The sequence below is a fragment of the Gymnoscopelus braueri genome (genome assembly GCF_963280865.1).
Source record: "Gymnoscopelus braueri genome assembly, chromosome: 22".
NCBI classification, from domain to species: Eukaryota; Metazoa; Chordata; class Actinopteri; order Myctophiformes; family Myctophidae; genus Gymnoscopelus; species Gymnoscopelus braueri.
The window spans coordinates 21,437,728-21,453,123 of record NC_137624.1 but is presented as its reverse complement, the minus strand read 5'-3'; the positions used below and the strand labels follow the sequence as shown (position 1 = coordinate 21,453,123).

Here is a 15,396-nt window from a genome sequence, read left to right as displayed (position 1 = left end):
CAATAAAATACAAAAAAAAAATGTGATGAAATACTGTGAAATTATGTTTTGAAAGCAAAATCTTTTCACCCAAGAATTCTACGTATAAAAATGTTTGGTTGTGCTGAAAATGAGAAACAGACTGGTGTTTTCTCTGGTCAGAGCCACTGGCCAGAGATGACTTTGATGTGGGCAGTTAGTGTAGGATGATACTGTTTTCAGCCACATGAGTGTAAACCAGCACCTCAGCAGAACTTATCACATGCAGAAGTTCTATTTCGGGCCGGCCCAATATGAGCTTCTTTCTTGTTTCGGTTACATCTCCGAAAAGAGAGAACTATTAATCGGCGTTTAGGAGCGAAAGAAATCTAAGAAACAACCTGCTCAAGAAATGTTGGAAACAGCTGTGGTTTTGCAACGATGAAAACCTGTTAGTTTCAAATAATTCATTTTTATGGCACAGCTCTGTAAGAGGCAAACGGTCTCAGAGAGGGGCCTATCTGTGTGTGTGTGTGTGTGTGTGTGTGTGTGTGTGTGTGTGTGTGTGTGTGTGTGTGTGTGTGTGTGTGTGTGTGTGTGTGTGTGTGTGTGTGTGTGTGTGTGTGTGTGTGTGTGTGTGTGTGTGTGTGTGTGTGTGTGTGTGTGTGTGTGTGTGTGTGTGTGTGTGTGTGTTTGTTTGTCCGGGGCTAATCGCGCAAACCACTGGACCGATCACATCAAATCTCTTGTTCACACTGCCAGTAGGCCAAGGAAGTAGCTCCACAAATGTTTTTCACATACTGTATGTTTAATGTGTTTTGAAATATTTAACTTAAATTCTGTCATGGCAGTCAAAGGCGCTCATATTGGGCGGAAACCATGCCCAAATTTGCAGTCATATGTCATAGATACGTCATAAATGACTGATGTCATAGACTGTCCATGATACACATGCGAGCCACTCTGTTATTAGATCCTGTCTTGTTTTTCTGGAACAGATCACATTTTTGGAGTTTATAAAATGCATATTTCAAGCATCTTGTTTGTACTCTGAGGTTGGTTGCTACAGTCACATTTTTTTTCCTGAATGTTTTGTCTTCTCCATTGGTATACATTTCTTTCCACCCATCAGTCATTGCCAGTAACATAGACGCAAATTCTCATGTCATTGCAATTCTAACATTTTCAGTCACTTTGTTGCTATACTTTCAAAGAGAAAAATGATCTCTGTGCTTAGACCTCAACTAATGCAAATTAAACATGATATGCTAAAAACACAGACACAGAGGTCCCTTTTTGCAAGGCAGGGGAGAAACAAAAAAGTATTTTCTTGGACATGACTTTTTTATTTAATATCGAAAAGTTTTGGGAAAAATGTATGGCTCTAGAAATACACAGGAAAGGGGGTTCTTTCCAAAAAAAACTCAATAATGTGAGCATTGGAATTGGAAGAAAGAACCAAGTCATCATATAACAACCCACATAAACCTCTCACTGGGTGAGGGGTGTTCCCAACGCTGTTAACAAGTGAAGTTATTTCACAATACACATACCCAGACCTCTCCAAGCTGCACGCCGGCTGCGGACCCCACTCACTCACTGCTAGCCGTAGTGCTGATGAGGTCACCATGTGAGCAGCCGCAGTATAATCTTCAAAAAGCCCTTGGATAAACAGTGGAAACATTTTCACAACCTCCCCTAACCTTTAGGTTCAGGCTGGAGTCTCACTGGCCATGTTCCTAGAGGCAGGGGGCAACCAGGGTACAGGGGAAGGGTCAAGGGGAGGTGTGTATGTGTGTGCGTGACTGCGCGTGTACGTATGTGTTTGCACTATTTGTGTGTGATGATGGAAGTGGGAGAGGAAGGAAGCCTTCTATTTTTCTTCTCAGCATACATCCCTCTGTGGCCCTTTGGTCTTCATTAGACGGCAAAGCACAGCTGAACCTGAGTATAAAGCAATCATTTTATACAAACATTTGATTCACCTTATCCTGCGGGTGATATATTCAATGTGGAGACTGTGAGTGTGACTGTGTGTGCGTGCGCGTGCGACTGCGTGTACCTACCTCTCTGGCTCCTTCCTCCTGTGAATTTCTGACACTTACTGATGGTTTCTGAAAGACTCAGCATAGGGTGTTGGACAGTGAATTAGTTAGGATAATACTCCAGCGCATGTCTGGCTTGTTGTGAGTCTGCAGCTCCAAGATGGTTGGAGTTAGCTTTGTTTATCATATTACATTTGGTGGTAATATAATAAATATCCATGGGAGCACGATCCAGTCTGCGCACTCTTATTTTTCTGTTTTGGAGATGGAAGCCAGACATGAACAAGGTAGAAAAAAAGAGAGAGAATAGAGAAAGAGAGAGGAGATGAGTGAAGTTAGGAAAGAAGGTTTAGTTGTTTGGCGGAGAGGACATGACACCATGTAGGCGAGAGGAAAACATCAAGCATAGACAGTGGTGGTACAAGTACACAGAGTAAACGTACTTTGTTACAAGTGAATTCAAAATACTTACGTGACTATACGTATTTAGTCAAAGTACACAAGTATTAGCATCAACATATACATAAGGTAGAAAAAGTTAAAGTCATTATACAGAACGATAGATGATAGATATCATGTTATTGGACTATAATTACTGATCTTTAATGTGTTCATCACTTCAATGGAGCTTATTTGAATAACGTTGTATGCTGTTGGGTTGCTTAAGCCATATATAATAATATGAAATATTGTTTTTGTTTTGTTTATTTTCTACTGTCAATCTGCAAAGTAACTAGTAAACTGTCAAATAAATCTAGTGGTATAAATAAACTACTACTATATCTGAAATTTAGTAGTAGAAGTATAAAGTAGAATGAAATGGAAATACTCAAGTAAAGTACAGTGCCTCTTAAATACACAGTACTTGAGTACATGCACTTAGTGACTTTCCCCCACCGTACGAAGCAAAGGGAGTGGAGGTGAAGTGTGAGAAAGAAGAACAAGAGAAGAAGGGTGGGAGAGAGAAAGTGGTGGAAGAAAAAAAAAGAGGATTGCACTAAATGAGATACAATGAGAACTGTCAGAAGGAACCAGACAACTTTATGGCGACCACCCACAAAGCATGGAAGAAAGACAAAAACTAATTCAAGGCAATAGCAGCCAGCAGAAAGCCCGCGTTACAAGCAGTGATTTATGAAAGCACTTATTGATAGACTGCTCCAGTGCATAAAAAAACCAAGCACCGGGTGTTACGGAATCAAAAGTCTGTGTTTCATACAGAAGTAGTCGCTGAGTGTGAATGGATCCATTTGTAACTCTGAGAGGGTTACAGATGTACGGGTCCATTTGGTTACCTTTGTACCCGCTCAGTACAGCAGTTATGAAACACAGGACAGATACAGAAAAAAAGAGATACAGCTAGGAGTAACAAATACTACTACAACTACCAGAACTACTTCTTCTACTACTACTACTACTACTACTACTACTACTACTACTACTACTACTACTACTACTACTACTACTACTACTACTACTACTACTACTAATAAAGAGTAAGCACCTAGTAATGTACGGGGATTAGGAATAGACCAGAAACCAGGAGATTTAGGTACACCAACTGTCTGAGTCCTGTCAAGGTAAATTTCACTTTGTTTACAGCTGACAGATTCCTACGTCTTTCAGCACTTCATCCTGGTGTCATACTATCTGACTACAAAACTCAGCAGACATTGAGGTTAAACACTTTCTAAAGTGCTTCATAAACAGTTTCCTACAGTTAGAAAGCGCAGCTCTGTGTGTGTGTGTGTGTGTTTAAAGGTCTGTCAGTGTTAATGTTCCTAGCTGGCCTGCTTTTATGAAGGTTGTAATGCTGCCCTGGGTTACACACACAGGTGTTTGCCCTTAGTCATTTCCCCCACCCCCAAAAAAATGTTGATAGTGGAAATGTCGGGACCCTTTTTTCCCTCTTCTTCCTTGTTTGTTAAGAAACCTGCATGTTATTTCACTTTCAATGTCAATCATTAAAAAAAGATTTTCTTCAAAGCCTTGAAATGTTTAAAATAAAGATTTTCGGCTGTGGGCCAGGGCGACAGGAAATAGGTGGAAACAGGCTAAGGAGTACATGGGGGGGGGGGGGGGAGAGAGAGAGAGAGAGAGAGAGAGTGAGAGAGAGAGAGAGAGACAGAGACAGACAGTTAAGATTGAAGGGATTCAATATTTTTTATTTGATACATCATATAGTATAGTATATATTTTAACACAAATACAGTATCTGTCACAACCTCAGGTCAACACACAAACACACACACACACACACACACACACACACACACACACACACACACACACACACACACACACACACACACACACACACACACACACACACACACGTTCCTCCATCAGGAACTATTGTTGCAGTCTAAGCTCTTTGTTGTAACCCAGTCTTTCAACTCACTAGGCCAGCTAGACTGAAGGCTTCTGGTAACTGGTAAACGGACCATAAAAGACCCCTGTGCTCTGTTCCTGGATCACCACATCAAACAGGACCAGGGGGAAGGGTTTAACCACATGAACCCTAGTGTCACTATTCTGAACTCTCTAGCACCATAATAGGTGAACATTCTGCAAAAATAGGCTAGCATTCGGCGGAAATAGCAGATATACAAGCTCACAAGCTTGAGCTTGTACAGTAGATCGGCTATTTTCTGCGAAGAGATTTTGCTGCAGAGGGGAAAAAAAGGTGGGGACCAATGTATGGTCTGGGGGGTTTAAGGGGAAGAGAGAGTGCTCACAAATGTCAGCTGCAGTGCTGAGGAGATGGCATTTTTATTAGTGGGGTAGATCTGTGTTGTTCTGTGTTGTTGAGCTGCGCGTGTTTGTGTGTGTGCTTAATGCAGCTGTTTATCAACAGACCTCACAAGAGAAGGATTAATACAAAAGTGGACTGCAGTGCAAATAATCACAAAATAACATTATACTTACAGGAGATAATAAGAATGGGAGAGAGCAAAGTAGAGAACAAGAGAGAGACATAGAATCACAGTCAGGAAGATAGACTACACGTAAACCGTAATAGATAGTAGCATGAGAAAGCCAGAGACAGAAAATGAGGATCTATAGACTGCTCAGCAGAAGCACTTAGTGGCCAGATGCCTCCAGATGAGTCTGAAATGCCTGAATGATTTAGCCCTGATCAAAGAATGATGTGACAGGGCTCCTAAAGTGCATCCCCCTGGCCTCCGCTTGTCTTTGAACTGCTATAAAATCACACCAGGGCTGCAGGATGTTACAAATCTCTTGACTGTCCTCTCCGAGACTGAAGGTCAAAGAAAGGCGATGATTGGACATGATACACAATAAAGTCTTATACCGTATAATCTTCTGTGCTGCTTTTCCTGGATGCATACCATGCCTCCAAAACAGAGTGCAATGGCAATCAAAATATGTGGCTCGATGATACAGTGAGTTTGTGATTGGGTTGCTATTGTTTTGTAGGAGCTGTCAACCAACCACCATTCAAGACAGGTTTCAGCCCACTGTCTAAAACTTCTACCAATGGGCACCCCATCAGTGACACAACAGTGGACTTTACCAATTATTCCACCAGATGATGCCTGTTTACTTTAGGATGTAATGCCCCTGTTTCTCTTCATCCTTTCTACCGCGTCTGTGACCCTGCTCCACTTCCTACTGGCCCAGACCCCTTCACCTAATCCTCTCTAACCCCTGATAGCTTTATGGCTTGGTATAATTGACTTTAGGATGAGAGAAGAAAGGGCCGGGAACCACAGCTTAAACCAGTAATTGGTTCAGGCCTGAAAACTGATACAGACGCTGAGCTCCTTGCCAGCGTAGCGGCCAGGCCTCCCTCCCTCCTGTCCGTGCGCCTGCCTGCCTGCCCCGTGCTCCCCTGGTCAGAAAAACAAACATGGAATGGAGAAATGTTTTTTCCTGGCTGACGCCTCGGTCCCAGGGCACGCGGCCTGCCAGCTAACCACTGGACGAATGAAGGGGCATGTGGGGGCCGGTCTCAGTTCTGTGACTGTCACACAGTAAAGGCAGAGAGTGAGAGAGAGAGAGAGAGAGAGAGAGAGGGCAAGGTTTAGGTTCACCCAAAAGCATCATACTAAGGCTATTCAGTTTATTCCTATAAAAAAAACTGCTGCAATTCTGCTTATTGATATCCCACCGTTTCTGAGATCTACACATTGAGAAAGGTCAAGAAAAAAATATCAAGGTTCCTTGCCAATGATAGTAAAATTATCCGGCACTGAAATTATTTATTAATTAATAAAAGTTTAGCAAAGAAACATCTCTTTCTCTCTCTCACACTCACACTCACTCTCTCTCTCTCTCTCTCTCTCTCTCTCTCTCTCTCTCTCTCTCTCTCTCTCTCTCTCGCTATATTATTATATTTATAATTTCAAACTTTAAAGTTATAGGCTGATGTGCTCTCTACCTCCATGCATTACATTTAAGAAGGAAGTAGCCTAACCATTCAGCTATCAGGTCGCCCCATTTATTCATCCTTTAGTGTGTGACAGTCCTCTTGTTTGCCGTTTTAAACATAAATTCAATTAAATCAGGAGCTATACCTTTCCAAAACTCCAGTCCTAGTACCAGTCTGTATAAAACTGTATTGAAGCTTATATACTCCCCCCCTCTATCTGCTTCAGGTGTGTTGGAGATCAAATCAGTGGATGTTGGAGTGGTGGCGATCAAAGGCCTCAGCAGTAACTACTACCTGGCCATCAGCAAGAAAGGAGAGCTGTATGGAGCGGTGAGTCATTTTCTTTCCTCCGTTCAAATATTCAGCCACATGTAACCAGCAACTTTGTACCACACTGATCCGACCTCAGTGCTACGTCAAGGTGATCTCATCTTCTCTACACTGCCACCTATCAGTTCCTTGTTAAAAACCAAACATGAAAGAACACAACAACCATATTAGTGTTATCCTCTTCTTATGATCCAATCAAACCATGGATATACAGTGAAGACAGACAGACAGACAGACAGACAGACAGATACAGATATACAGACAGATCCATATATGGGCATAAAAGGTACAAGGGGTATTGCATAACCGGGTGGGGCCTGCATTAGCCATTTGCATCGTTCCTGGCTTGCATCGTTCCCGAGTACCGGTCTCGTATTGTAATAAATCGTTTTTTGAAAATCGTCAAAAATACCTTATCGTGCTGTATTTTGAACATGTAGATCACTATTGTCATCCAACAAAGTATATAAGGCTTAAGTGGTCAAACCCAATGTTGTAGTACAACACTGCATTCAAGAGAGCTCAGGAGTGGACTATAATTCCCTTCCCACCCTGAAAGCTCAAAGATAGGAGTGGAGAGGCCCAGGTTGGCACAAGAGGCTGAACTCCACGACTCTGTCCTCTCCACAAGTTAGAGACAGTCCATCTCTGGGTTGTCTTGAGTGCTTAAAAAAAACAAAAAAAAACAATGAACAAGGCAGCAAGACTCTCTGTTCCAGAAATATAGGAACCACAGCCCAATCTGTGTGAGCCCTCCTGTCCACTACCTACCTCCGCTCCATTCAGAAACAGGAAACACAATCCTTCCAGCTTCTCTATTCTATATCAGTCCCTCTGGGGAGAGCGGCCCTTGTTTCATCTGTTTTCTCTGTCCCTCTCTTTTCTCCCTCCCTCATTCTCTCCCCCTCTGTCTCTCCCGTTACTTTGAAAGGCCTAACTTTCGGCGTGTCTCTCTGGAGTCACACCACAGATGAAATGACACACGGTAGAAAGAAAGAAAGGCATTCTGCTGCATGGCCTGAAACCGAATTCCCATGACGTCTTCCGCACTAGCTATAGTAACACACTGGTGAAGGCCCGGGATACGATTACACTTGATGGATTTAGACAGTGGCTTCTTTATCCAGCAGTAGTCAAATGAAAACATTATTTCATTATATGACCAGGTTGATACAAATGTGAATGGCATGCCTCAGTTTCTCTACCAAAGTCAAACTTAATTAAACCACTGAATGAAAATGGATTTCATTATAAATGATAAATGCATATATTTGTGCTATATTTCATCATTTTGTAGCAAGCGATGTTCTTCAGATTGTTAGAATGTGCATATCAAGCCATTTCTGGGCAGGATCGCACATCTGGTAAAGTGTTAATGGTTGGTGTTTTCCCCATTGAGACATTGCTTCATTGCTCTACTTTCATGTCACTTGTGATTGTTATTTCAGTCGAAGCGTTGTTTATTCATCATTATTCACACCACTTTAATTGAGGGGCAACAGGCACTCACTGCTGCACTGCCTGCATGCTTTGTCATACGATGGAGTTTCGTGCCAGAAATAGCAGATCTACAAGCTCAAAACGTGTCGCAATACGACGCTTTGCGAGCTTGTGGATTGTCAGCACGCAACTCTGTTGTACGACGGAGTATAAATTATTGTGACCAATGTTAGTTACAGTAAACGGCTGCACAGTGTCTACAAACTATGCTCATTTTGCTTTGGGAACATTCAGTTTCACTTCTGGAACCAATTTGAACAGCTGTGGCCTGGGAGAGTGAGAAAGAGAAGAGAGAAAGAGAGAGAGTGTGTGTGTGTGTGTGTGTGTGTGTGTGTGTGTGTGTGTGTGTGTGTGTGTGTGTGTGTGTGTGTGTGTGTGCGTGTGCGTGTGTGCGGGTACGCACACACGTACGTGTGTGTATCCACACGTACGTGCATGTGCGTGTGTACGTATGTGTGTTTTGCGGAAGGTACATTCTTGGTTGTGAGTATCCACTGTATTTGGTTAACTGACTGGTTAAGTGATGATGGCCCGGAGCACCAGTGGATCTTCCAGTAAACTGACAAATGCTATTCTCTCAGATCATTTTTCTCCTCATTGACCTGTGGGTGGTCAGCGGGGTAATGTAAACCACAGTCATCGTGTCACAATGGTCGGGTTTTGTCACAATGATCTAGTTGGTTTCAAACTCAAACTAATTAGACATCATATCTCATCCTAGCTCTTTTGCTCCCCTTTTCACTTCTTCCATTAACCACATGCATCCTAGCATCCCTATTCTGGCGTGAACATTCTGTGAAGGCGAAGAGATTTGAGGTGGTGGGGGGGGGGGGGGGAGGGGGAGCAGACTGGTCAATGAAGTATTATAGGATTTAACGGTTTTAATGCAAACATTTAAATTTAAAAGGGCGTCAGTCAGTACATGATGTCATTGTCTATTCACAGCTTTAGCCATAGATATCATACATAAATATAAACAATATTAGCCATTATTCCTGTTAATGACTTTGATTAAGACCCCAGAGCATAAAACTTAGTTGACATGTACATACCTTAGAGCATAATAACATTTAGTTTGTTGTTATATTTTTCTAAATATATTAAGCACAGTTTGTTTTGTTATATATTGACACTTATCCAGGTCCTGGTATAGTAAGAAAATGTTGTCGCAACGACATAAACACAATTCAATAGGTAACCAAATGCGTTGTAACACACGACACGCGCTGTGTGCTTTTAACAAATTCCTCATGTGGACTTCAAGTGTGTTGAGTGTGTGTGTGTGTGTGTGTGTCTGTCGCCTCGCTAAACCTTTTTTTATGCCCACCGCGGAACAAAATATTCACGTGCGCGGCCAGTCAGCCAGTGTGTGTGTGTTTGTGTGTCAGACAGACAGACACACAGAGAGATTTTGTCACCGTCACCGACCACAGAAGATGTTCTTCTGTGCGTGGTGTTCTTCTGTGCCGTCCTCTGTTGTTGCATTGCATTGTCATAGAATATGTATTGACCACAATAATTGTAATAATAGCATATAGCCTATATTGTTGGCTACTAGATCTAGATGTGAGGGCCCGAACCTCTAGTTTGTTTACATTTACCAAACTTACTTGAATAACTGAGTCACTGTTGGCCAACTTGGCCATAAATTATTACGCACGAGTCAATAAGTCACCGATGTTTGAATTTAGATTGTAAATCATTCATTTCCCCAGGGAAAATGTTTGGTTAGACTTTTCAAGTAAATCTGTGCTTTAAAACCCATTAAAACACAACGATGAAGTAACTTTCGTAATCGATTCCCTATCCCAAGCTAGTTTCTCATGTGCCTGATTGTCATGCCATAGGGCCTACTGAAATCAACTGAATACAATGGCTTCCTCAGAAATCAAACAAACCACAATATACTTTGGAAAATGGTCAGCAGTAATGTCAAGTCATAGTGGAGTCATAGTCATGAGTCATAGTCAATGGGCTAAAAATGGTAGACCACCGCTATCGTTCTTTAAAAAGCTTGCATTTAGTGTTGCATTTTTAGCGTTGGCTTTGATTTAGCTAAAAATAGTACAACAGTTTGTGCATCCTCAATCAAACGTGGGGAAATTGTCCTCTGCATTAAATCAGGCTTTATGGCCTACTGTAGTACCAGCGGTGAGAAGATAAATCAAAGAGGAGTCAGTGTCACTGATTGGAAGAGGATTTGAGAAGTGGAGCTCTCCAACCACATTTTTACGGTTGTGTTGCTCAATGAACAGATAACAGATTTTCGACAAAATGTTTTTTTGTGGGGATACCCCATGGTGCATCCGGTTTGGCCGAGCGTCTATACGAACGCAATAGGCTGTGTTAGGGGGAGGGAAGCCTGGCGAGGAGGGTGATCTTTGTCGCCGCATGTACTGGGCCGGCACCTGTCAGTGGGGAACGTTGGAACGGGAGGCGTAGGACGGAGGCACTACGTATGTCCTCCCGGTGGGGGTTCCTCACTGGCATGTGAGCCAGATAAATTAGTAACGTCTAAATTGGAGGAAAAAGGGTCATACAAAAAAGAAAGAAATGAAGCATTGTGTTAGTTCATGCAGGACACGGGCGTCATACTCGCCCTCAGCTGTAATCAGCTGTCAGACTGCTGACTGAGTAATTGTTTCTAATCGGCCATGCTTTTCTACACACCAGCTCATTCTCAAAACAAGGCGGTCCATATAAATATGGCTCCTACACTGGATCTCTGCTATTCAGCTGCCACACACGGTGCTGCTGGCAAAGCTTTGCCAGTTTGCCTCCACCCCATGCCTCAAATAAATGTTTTGCATTGTCTTGCTTTGGGCCCACTCAATCCATGGGGGGTTTCCGCGTCGTGTTCCCCGATTTAGCTTAGCATACTGCTTGGCTAATTCAGGCTCTTAAGAGCGGAGCCATCAACGCCAAGTATAACTGTATTCCATTTCTTGCAATGAATTGTTAAATATTATCTATGATGTGAGTGTTCCTGACTAAATAATAATTCGTTCAGCTGAAAACCGTGTCATGGCACTTGCAACGGAGTATAAATTAACCCCTATTCTGCAGTGAGGCTTAGTAGAAGTCCGATCAGTGGCTCTAAAATGTAATCCATTTACTGCATGTTCTTCTACTGGTGAGCGCAGCTGTCCCTTGACAATAGCATGATGTCTGATCATATCCTTATGTCTGTTCTATTCAAGAAAAACAGTTCAACTTTTACATAATGTTGGTCTCTCTACTCTTCTCTCGTTCCCTATACTGAGAGTGTCAAGTTCTAGCTCGAGTGTCAAGGAAGGTGGTAGGTAGACTATTCTACCATGTGTAGAATAGTCTAATTCAAGTGTCAAGGAAAGTGATAGGTGGGCAGTCTCAGCAGACAACTTGACAAAATACAAGGAAAATGATTTTGAAAATGAACTCATACGGACTATCAGCTGCACACAGCTAAACGTTGACACCCAAACTCTACGTCTAATACATAAAAAAATCTGCCAATCAGTTGCACACATCTACCAAATTATGTCGAACTCGACTTATAAATGGCTGAGTTTCATCCACTCTGAGAACTTCTGGGAACTCAGATTACATCCACTTATACTATTTATTTTTTTCTTTTTCTCCAGAAAGACTTTGGTCCGGACTGCCGCTTGATTGAGCGCATCGAGGAGAACAAGTACAACACGTATGCTTCAGCTGAAAACCGCAACAGGAAGAAACCCATGTTTGTTGGACTCAACGCCAATGGCAAACCAAAAAATGGGAAGAAGACACGCAGGAAAAATACCGCTACTCACTTTCTGCCCATTGTGGTTCAGCCACGGTGATTGGACAGTTTCTCTACCGCGTGGCTCGGTGAACTGGAGGGTTGGATGTTATTTTGGAGTAAGAGTGGGCTGGAGTGGTGGCTAATTTAATCAGATCTGTATATGAGGAGGATTTGCTGCACTGAGGAGGAAAGAAACAGAACTTCTAGACAGGAACTTATCACTACAGAGGAAGCAAACGGTTTCTGTTCTGCTAAAGACATTTCTATTTTTAAAGAGAGGCTCTATGTTAAAAGAACTGACAGAAATGATACCAACAGGACAAGGCATGTTTTGTTTCTTGTGTTAAATTATAATGTACATGGGCACAGATGAAAATATGGAGAGAAAGAGAGAAAAAAACAGCTTTTTCTGTGCCAAACTTTTATTTTATACCTGGATGAAACAGTTGGAAACAGAAAGGGAATGGATAATGGGACCCTGATGACCTTGAGGGCGGGTATAGTTTGTCTTATATGTGTAAATGTGTGTGATCTGCATGGATGCAGTTATTTATACAATACTAACTCCTATGGGTTATTTATGCTGTACTAACTCGTATGAGGAACTGAGATGGAACAGATTTTGGATTTGTGTCCACGTGAATTACTCCATAACTACATTTACCACCAGAAGCACTTGACTGGGGAGAGACTAAGAGGAGAGCAAATTTATGCTTTGTCATACGGCCAAAGTAATGGATTTTTTCACCAAGTGACATGGTCGTGTAACGAAGGATAAATCAGGCTTGAGGGGGGAAAGGCAAAAGAAGGAAGATAAGGATAAAAGAGGAGCCAAAATAGTAAAGCCTGATTTATCCTTTGTCAAACGATGTTGTCGTGCGCCGAAAATAGCAGCATTTCAGCGCTAAATTGGCTATTTTTGACGTGTAACACAGTCATATGACAAAGTATAACTCAGGCTTAAGGGAGAAAGGTGTGGCTGGGTATAAAAGGAGGTGAAGAAAAGGAGGTGAAGGGACCAGGAAAAAAAACGACAAGGGAAGAACAGGAGAAAGGATTAGCAGATTTGAAACACTGCAAAATGAGTCAGAAACAGAAAGATTTAGTCAAGCTAGCACCATCACATAAACAACACATATTATTAACATGAAACAGTCACTGCATTGGTTTTGTCTCCTTCATTCCTTTCACCTGACTGCTTTAAAAGATTATTTATTTTATGTAATATTTAACAAAAGAAAAGAACAAAAACATGGAAAGGACAAATTCTTTTTTAAACATTTATGCTTTTCTTTTTTGAATACTAATCTATCATTTAAACATGAATAAAATAAATATATTTCTCTTTAATTTGTTCAGACTTGTCTTCTATTTATCTTGTCGTGTTATTTTCAGCCACATTAAAAGTAGCCAATCTACAAACTCGCAACGCGTCACATTGTGATCCGTTGTAAGCTCGTAGAGCCAAAAAAATATATATATATATCCACGGACAAATGCATATTAATTTGGGGTCTATGACATAAAAAATTTGACAACCACTGATTCAGTACAAACACTCAACTGGAGACTGGTGAGAATCAAACAGCCTTCACTGCTGAAACTGGAAACAATTCATTGATAAAAAACAACAACTGCAAGGCTTTAGGTCCCTCATATTGGAACGGTATCAGGATTGAATCCAAGTAGTGGGTTTAGGTTCGTTAACTGCCGTTTTCGCCGCTGTTTCGGAAACTACATTGAATTTAGATTGGTTGTGGCAAGCTCCAAACACACTATATTGTATACAGTACATTCTAAGAAGGACTTTATTAAATAGCTTCAGATGGACTGTTAGTCCATGTTCTATAATAATATTACCATAACAAATTTAATAATATAGCACATAACTGGATTACAGTAAAATATTTCTAAAATAAATACTGCATTAAATCTATAGTCATAGTTGGCATACTTATTCTCTAGATATTTTGGATGTCAATTTAGCAAATCTTGAACTAATGTATGATTAATAATAAATAAATGAAGTTATGGTCTCAAAGTGGACACCAATTATCAATTCCTTATATCATTCTCTATGGACATTGATGGGTAAATTATCCCAACAATAGATGTTGAATGGGACACTATACTGTGTAACCTTTTTAAACCATTATAACATTCTTTATTATGGTTGTGGTGTGAACTTTGCCATCCACTTGAGTTGATTTTTAAAACTATATCTTTATAGTTATAGTCATCGTGCTTGGCACCAACAGCCCTTAACCATTTAAACCCCAGCATCTGTATTGTGAGGAAAACCTTCGCAGCACACGTGACACATTGTGAGCTTGGACTCCGGTCAACCAAGTCTAGGGTTTTAAATGGTTAAATCAGGCTTTGGACGAGAGGCTTTGGAGCCCTGCAGAGTAGACTAGCTGATGGATAAACCAAGGCTCTTTCATATCGTCACTGTCGGGTGGAAACCTCATATGTCCAAAACTGTTACTTTCCATGATTCAAATGCAAAAATCACAAAAATAGCTGATACTGTACAAGCTCAAAAAGTTTTGAGCTTGTAGATCTGTTATTTTTGTTACTTTTGTGTGACACTGTAGTATGAATTAGGGCATTCATTTACAAAAAAAATAATTAAACGTTAAGGTATGGAGATACAAGGTTTCTGCTCGACAGCACCGATGTTAGTGCACCACCTCTGCTTTAACATGTACACATGGCTTCCTAGAGGATAAACACTGTCTTTTTTATGTCAGAACAACAAAGACATGAGGGGTTTTACCTATGGCCCCTCTCACACACACGCACGCACGCATGCACGCACGCACGCACGCACGCACGTTTGTATTACTATATTTGTGAGGACATCAGCATTTTAGGATGAAGCCATTTTATGAATGACACTTTTAGTTTTAGTTTTGCCTTAAAAACAACAACTGTCTGCTCTTTTCAGTGTGCAATACTGACATATACAACTAAGTATAAATTGGGCATATAACTCCAACCTCAACCTCTATGAATGCCAAATCCTTCCTATCCCTAACCTCAACCTGAATCTTCTCCTAATAGTAAGCCTAATTGTATATATTTATTATTAAACGGCTTGGTTGAATGCTTGATTTTCAGTGTTATGTTTCAATTATGACTACTGAACTCAACAGACCGCTCTCACCTAGCTGGCTCATATCAATTTGTGTTGCTTGATTTGTGCTGTATCCAACATGACAGCCATGTAAACAAACACACAATGTAACTTAGAGCTAAACAGTACACTCAATAATGTTTTTTGAAAACATTTGTGGCGCGGAATATAAACAATGCAGTAACAGAATATTGATTAATATTTGATCAACACTTCCGTGCACTGGACGCACCTGGCATAAATTAATGGACTACTCATTACC

The 15,396-nt window shown here is 41.2% G+C and overlaps 2 protein-coding genes across 2 annotated transcripts in view; both read left to right on the top strand.

The window, feature by feature from the left end:
- Positions 1–13,254, top strand: part of LOC308077866 (fibroblast growth factor 10-like) — a 30,052-nt gene extending 16,798 nt beyond the window's left edge. Inside the window, exons 2-3 of the mRNA XM_080418837.1 lie at positions 6,626–6,729; positions 11,853–13,254. Coding sequence (XP_080274963.1) covers positions 6,626–6,729; positions 11,853–12,053 — 305 coding nt within the window. The 3' untranslated portion in view covers positions 12,054–13,254. The remainder of the gene's footprint in view (positions 1–6,625; positions 6,730–11,852) is intronic.
- The window catches only part of LOC308078664 (ATP synthase subunit e, mitochondrial-like), a 245,969-nt gene that overhangs the window by 32,835 nt on the left and 197,738 nt on the right, over positions 1–15,396 (top strand). The window lies entirely within an intron of this gene.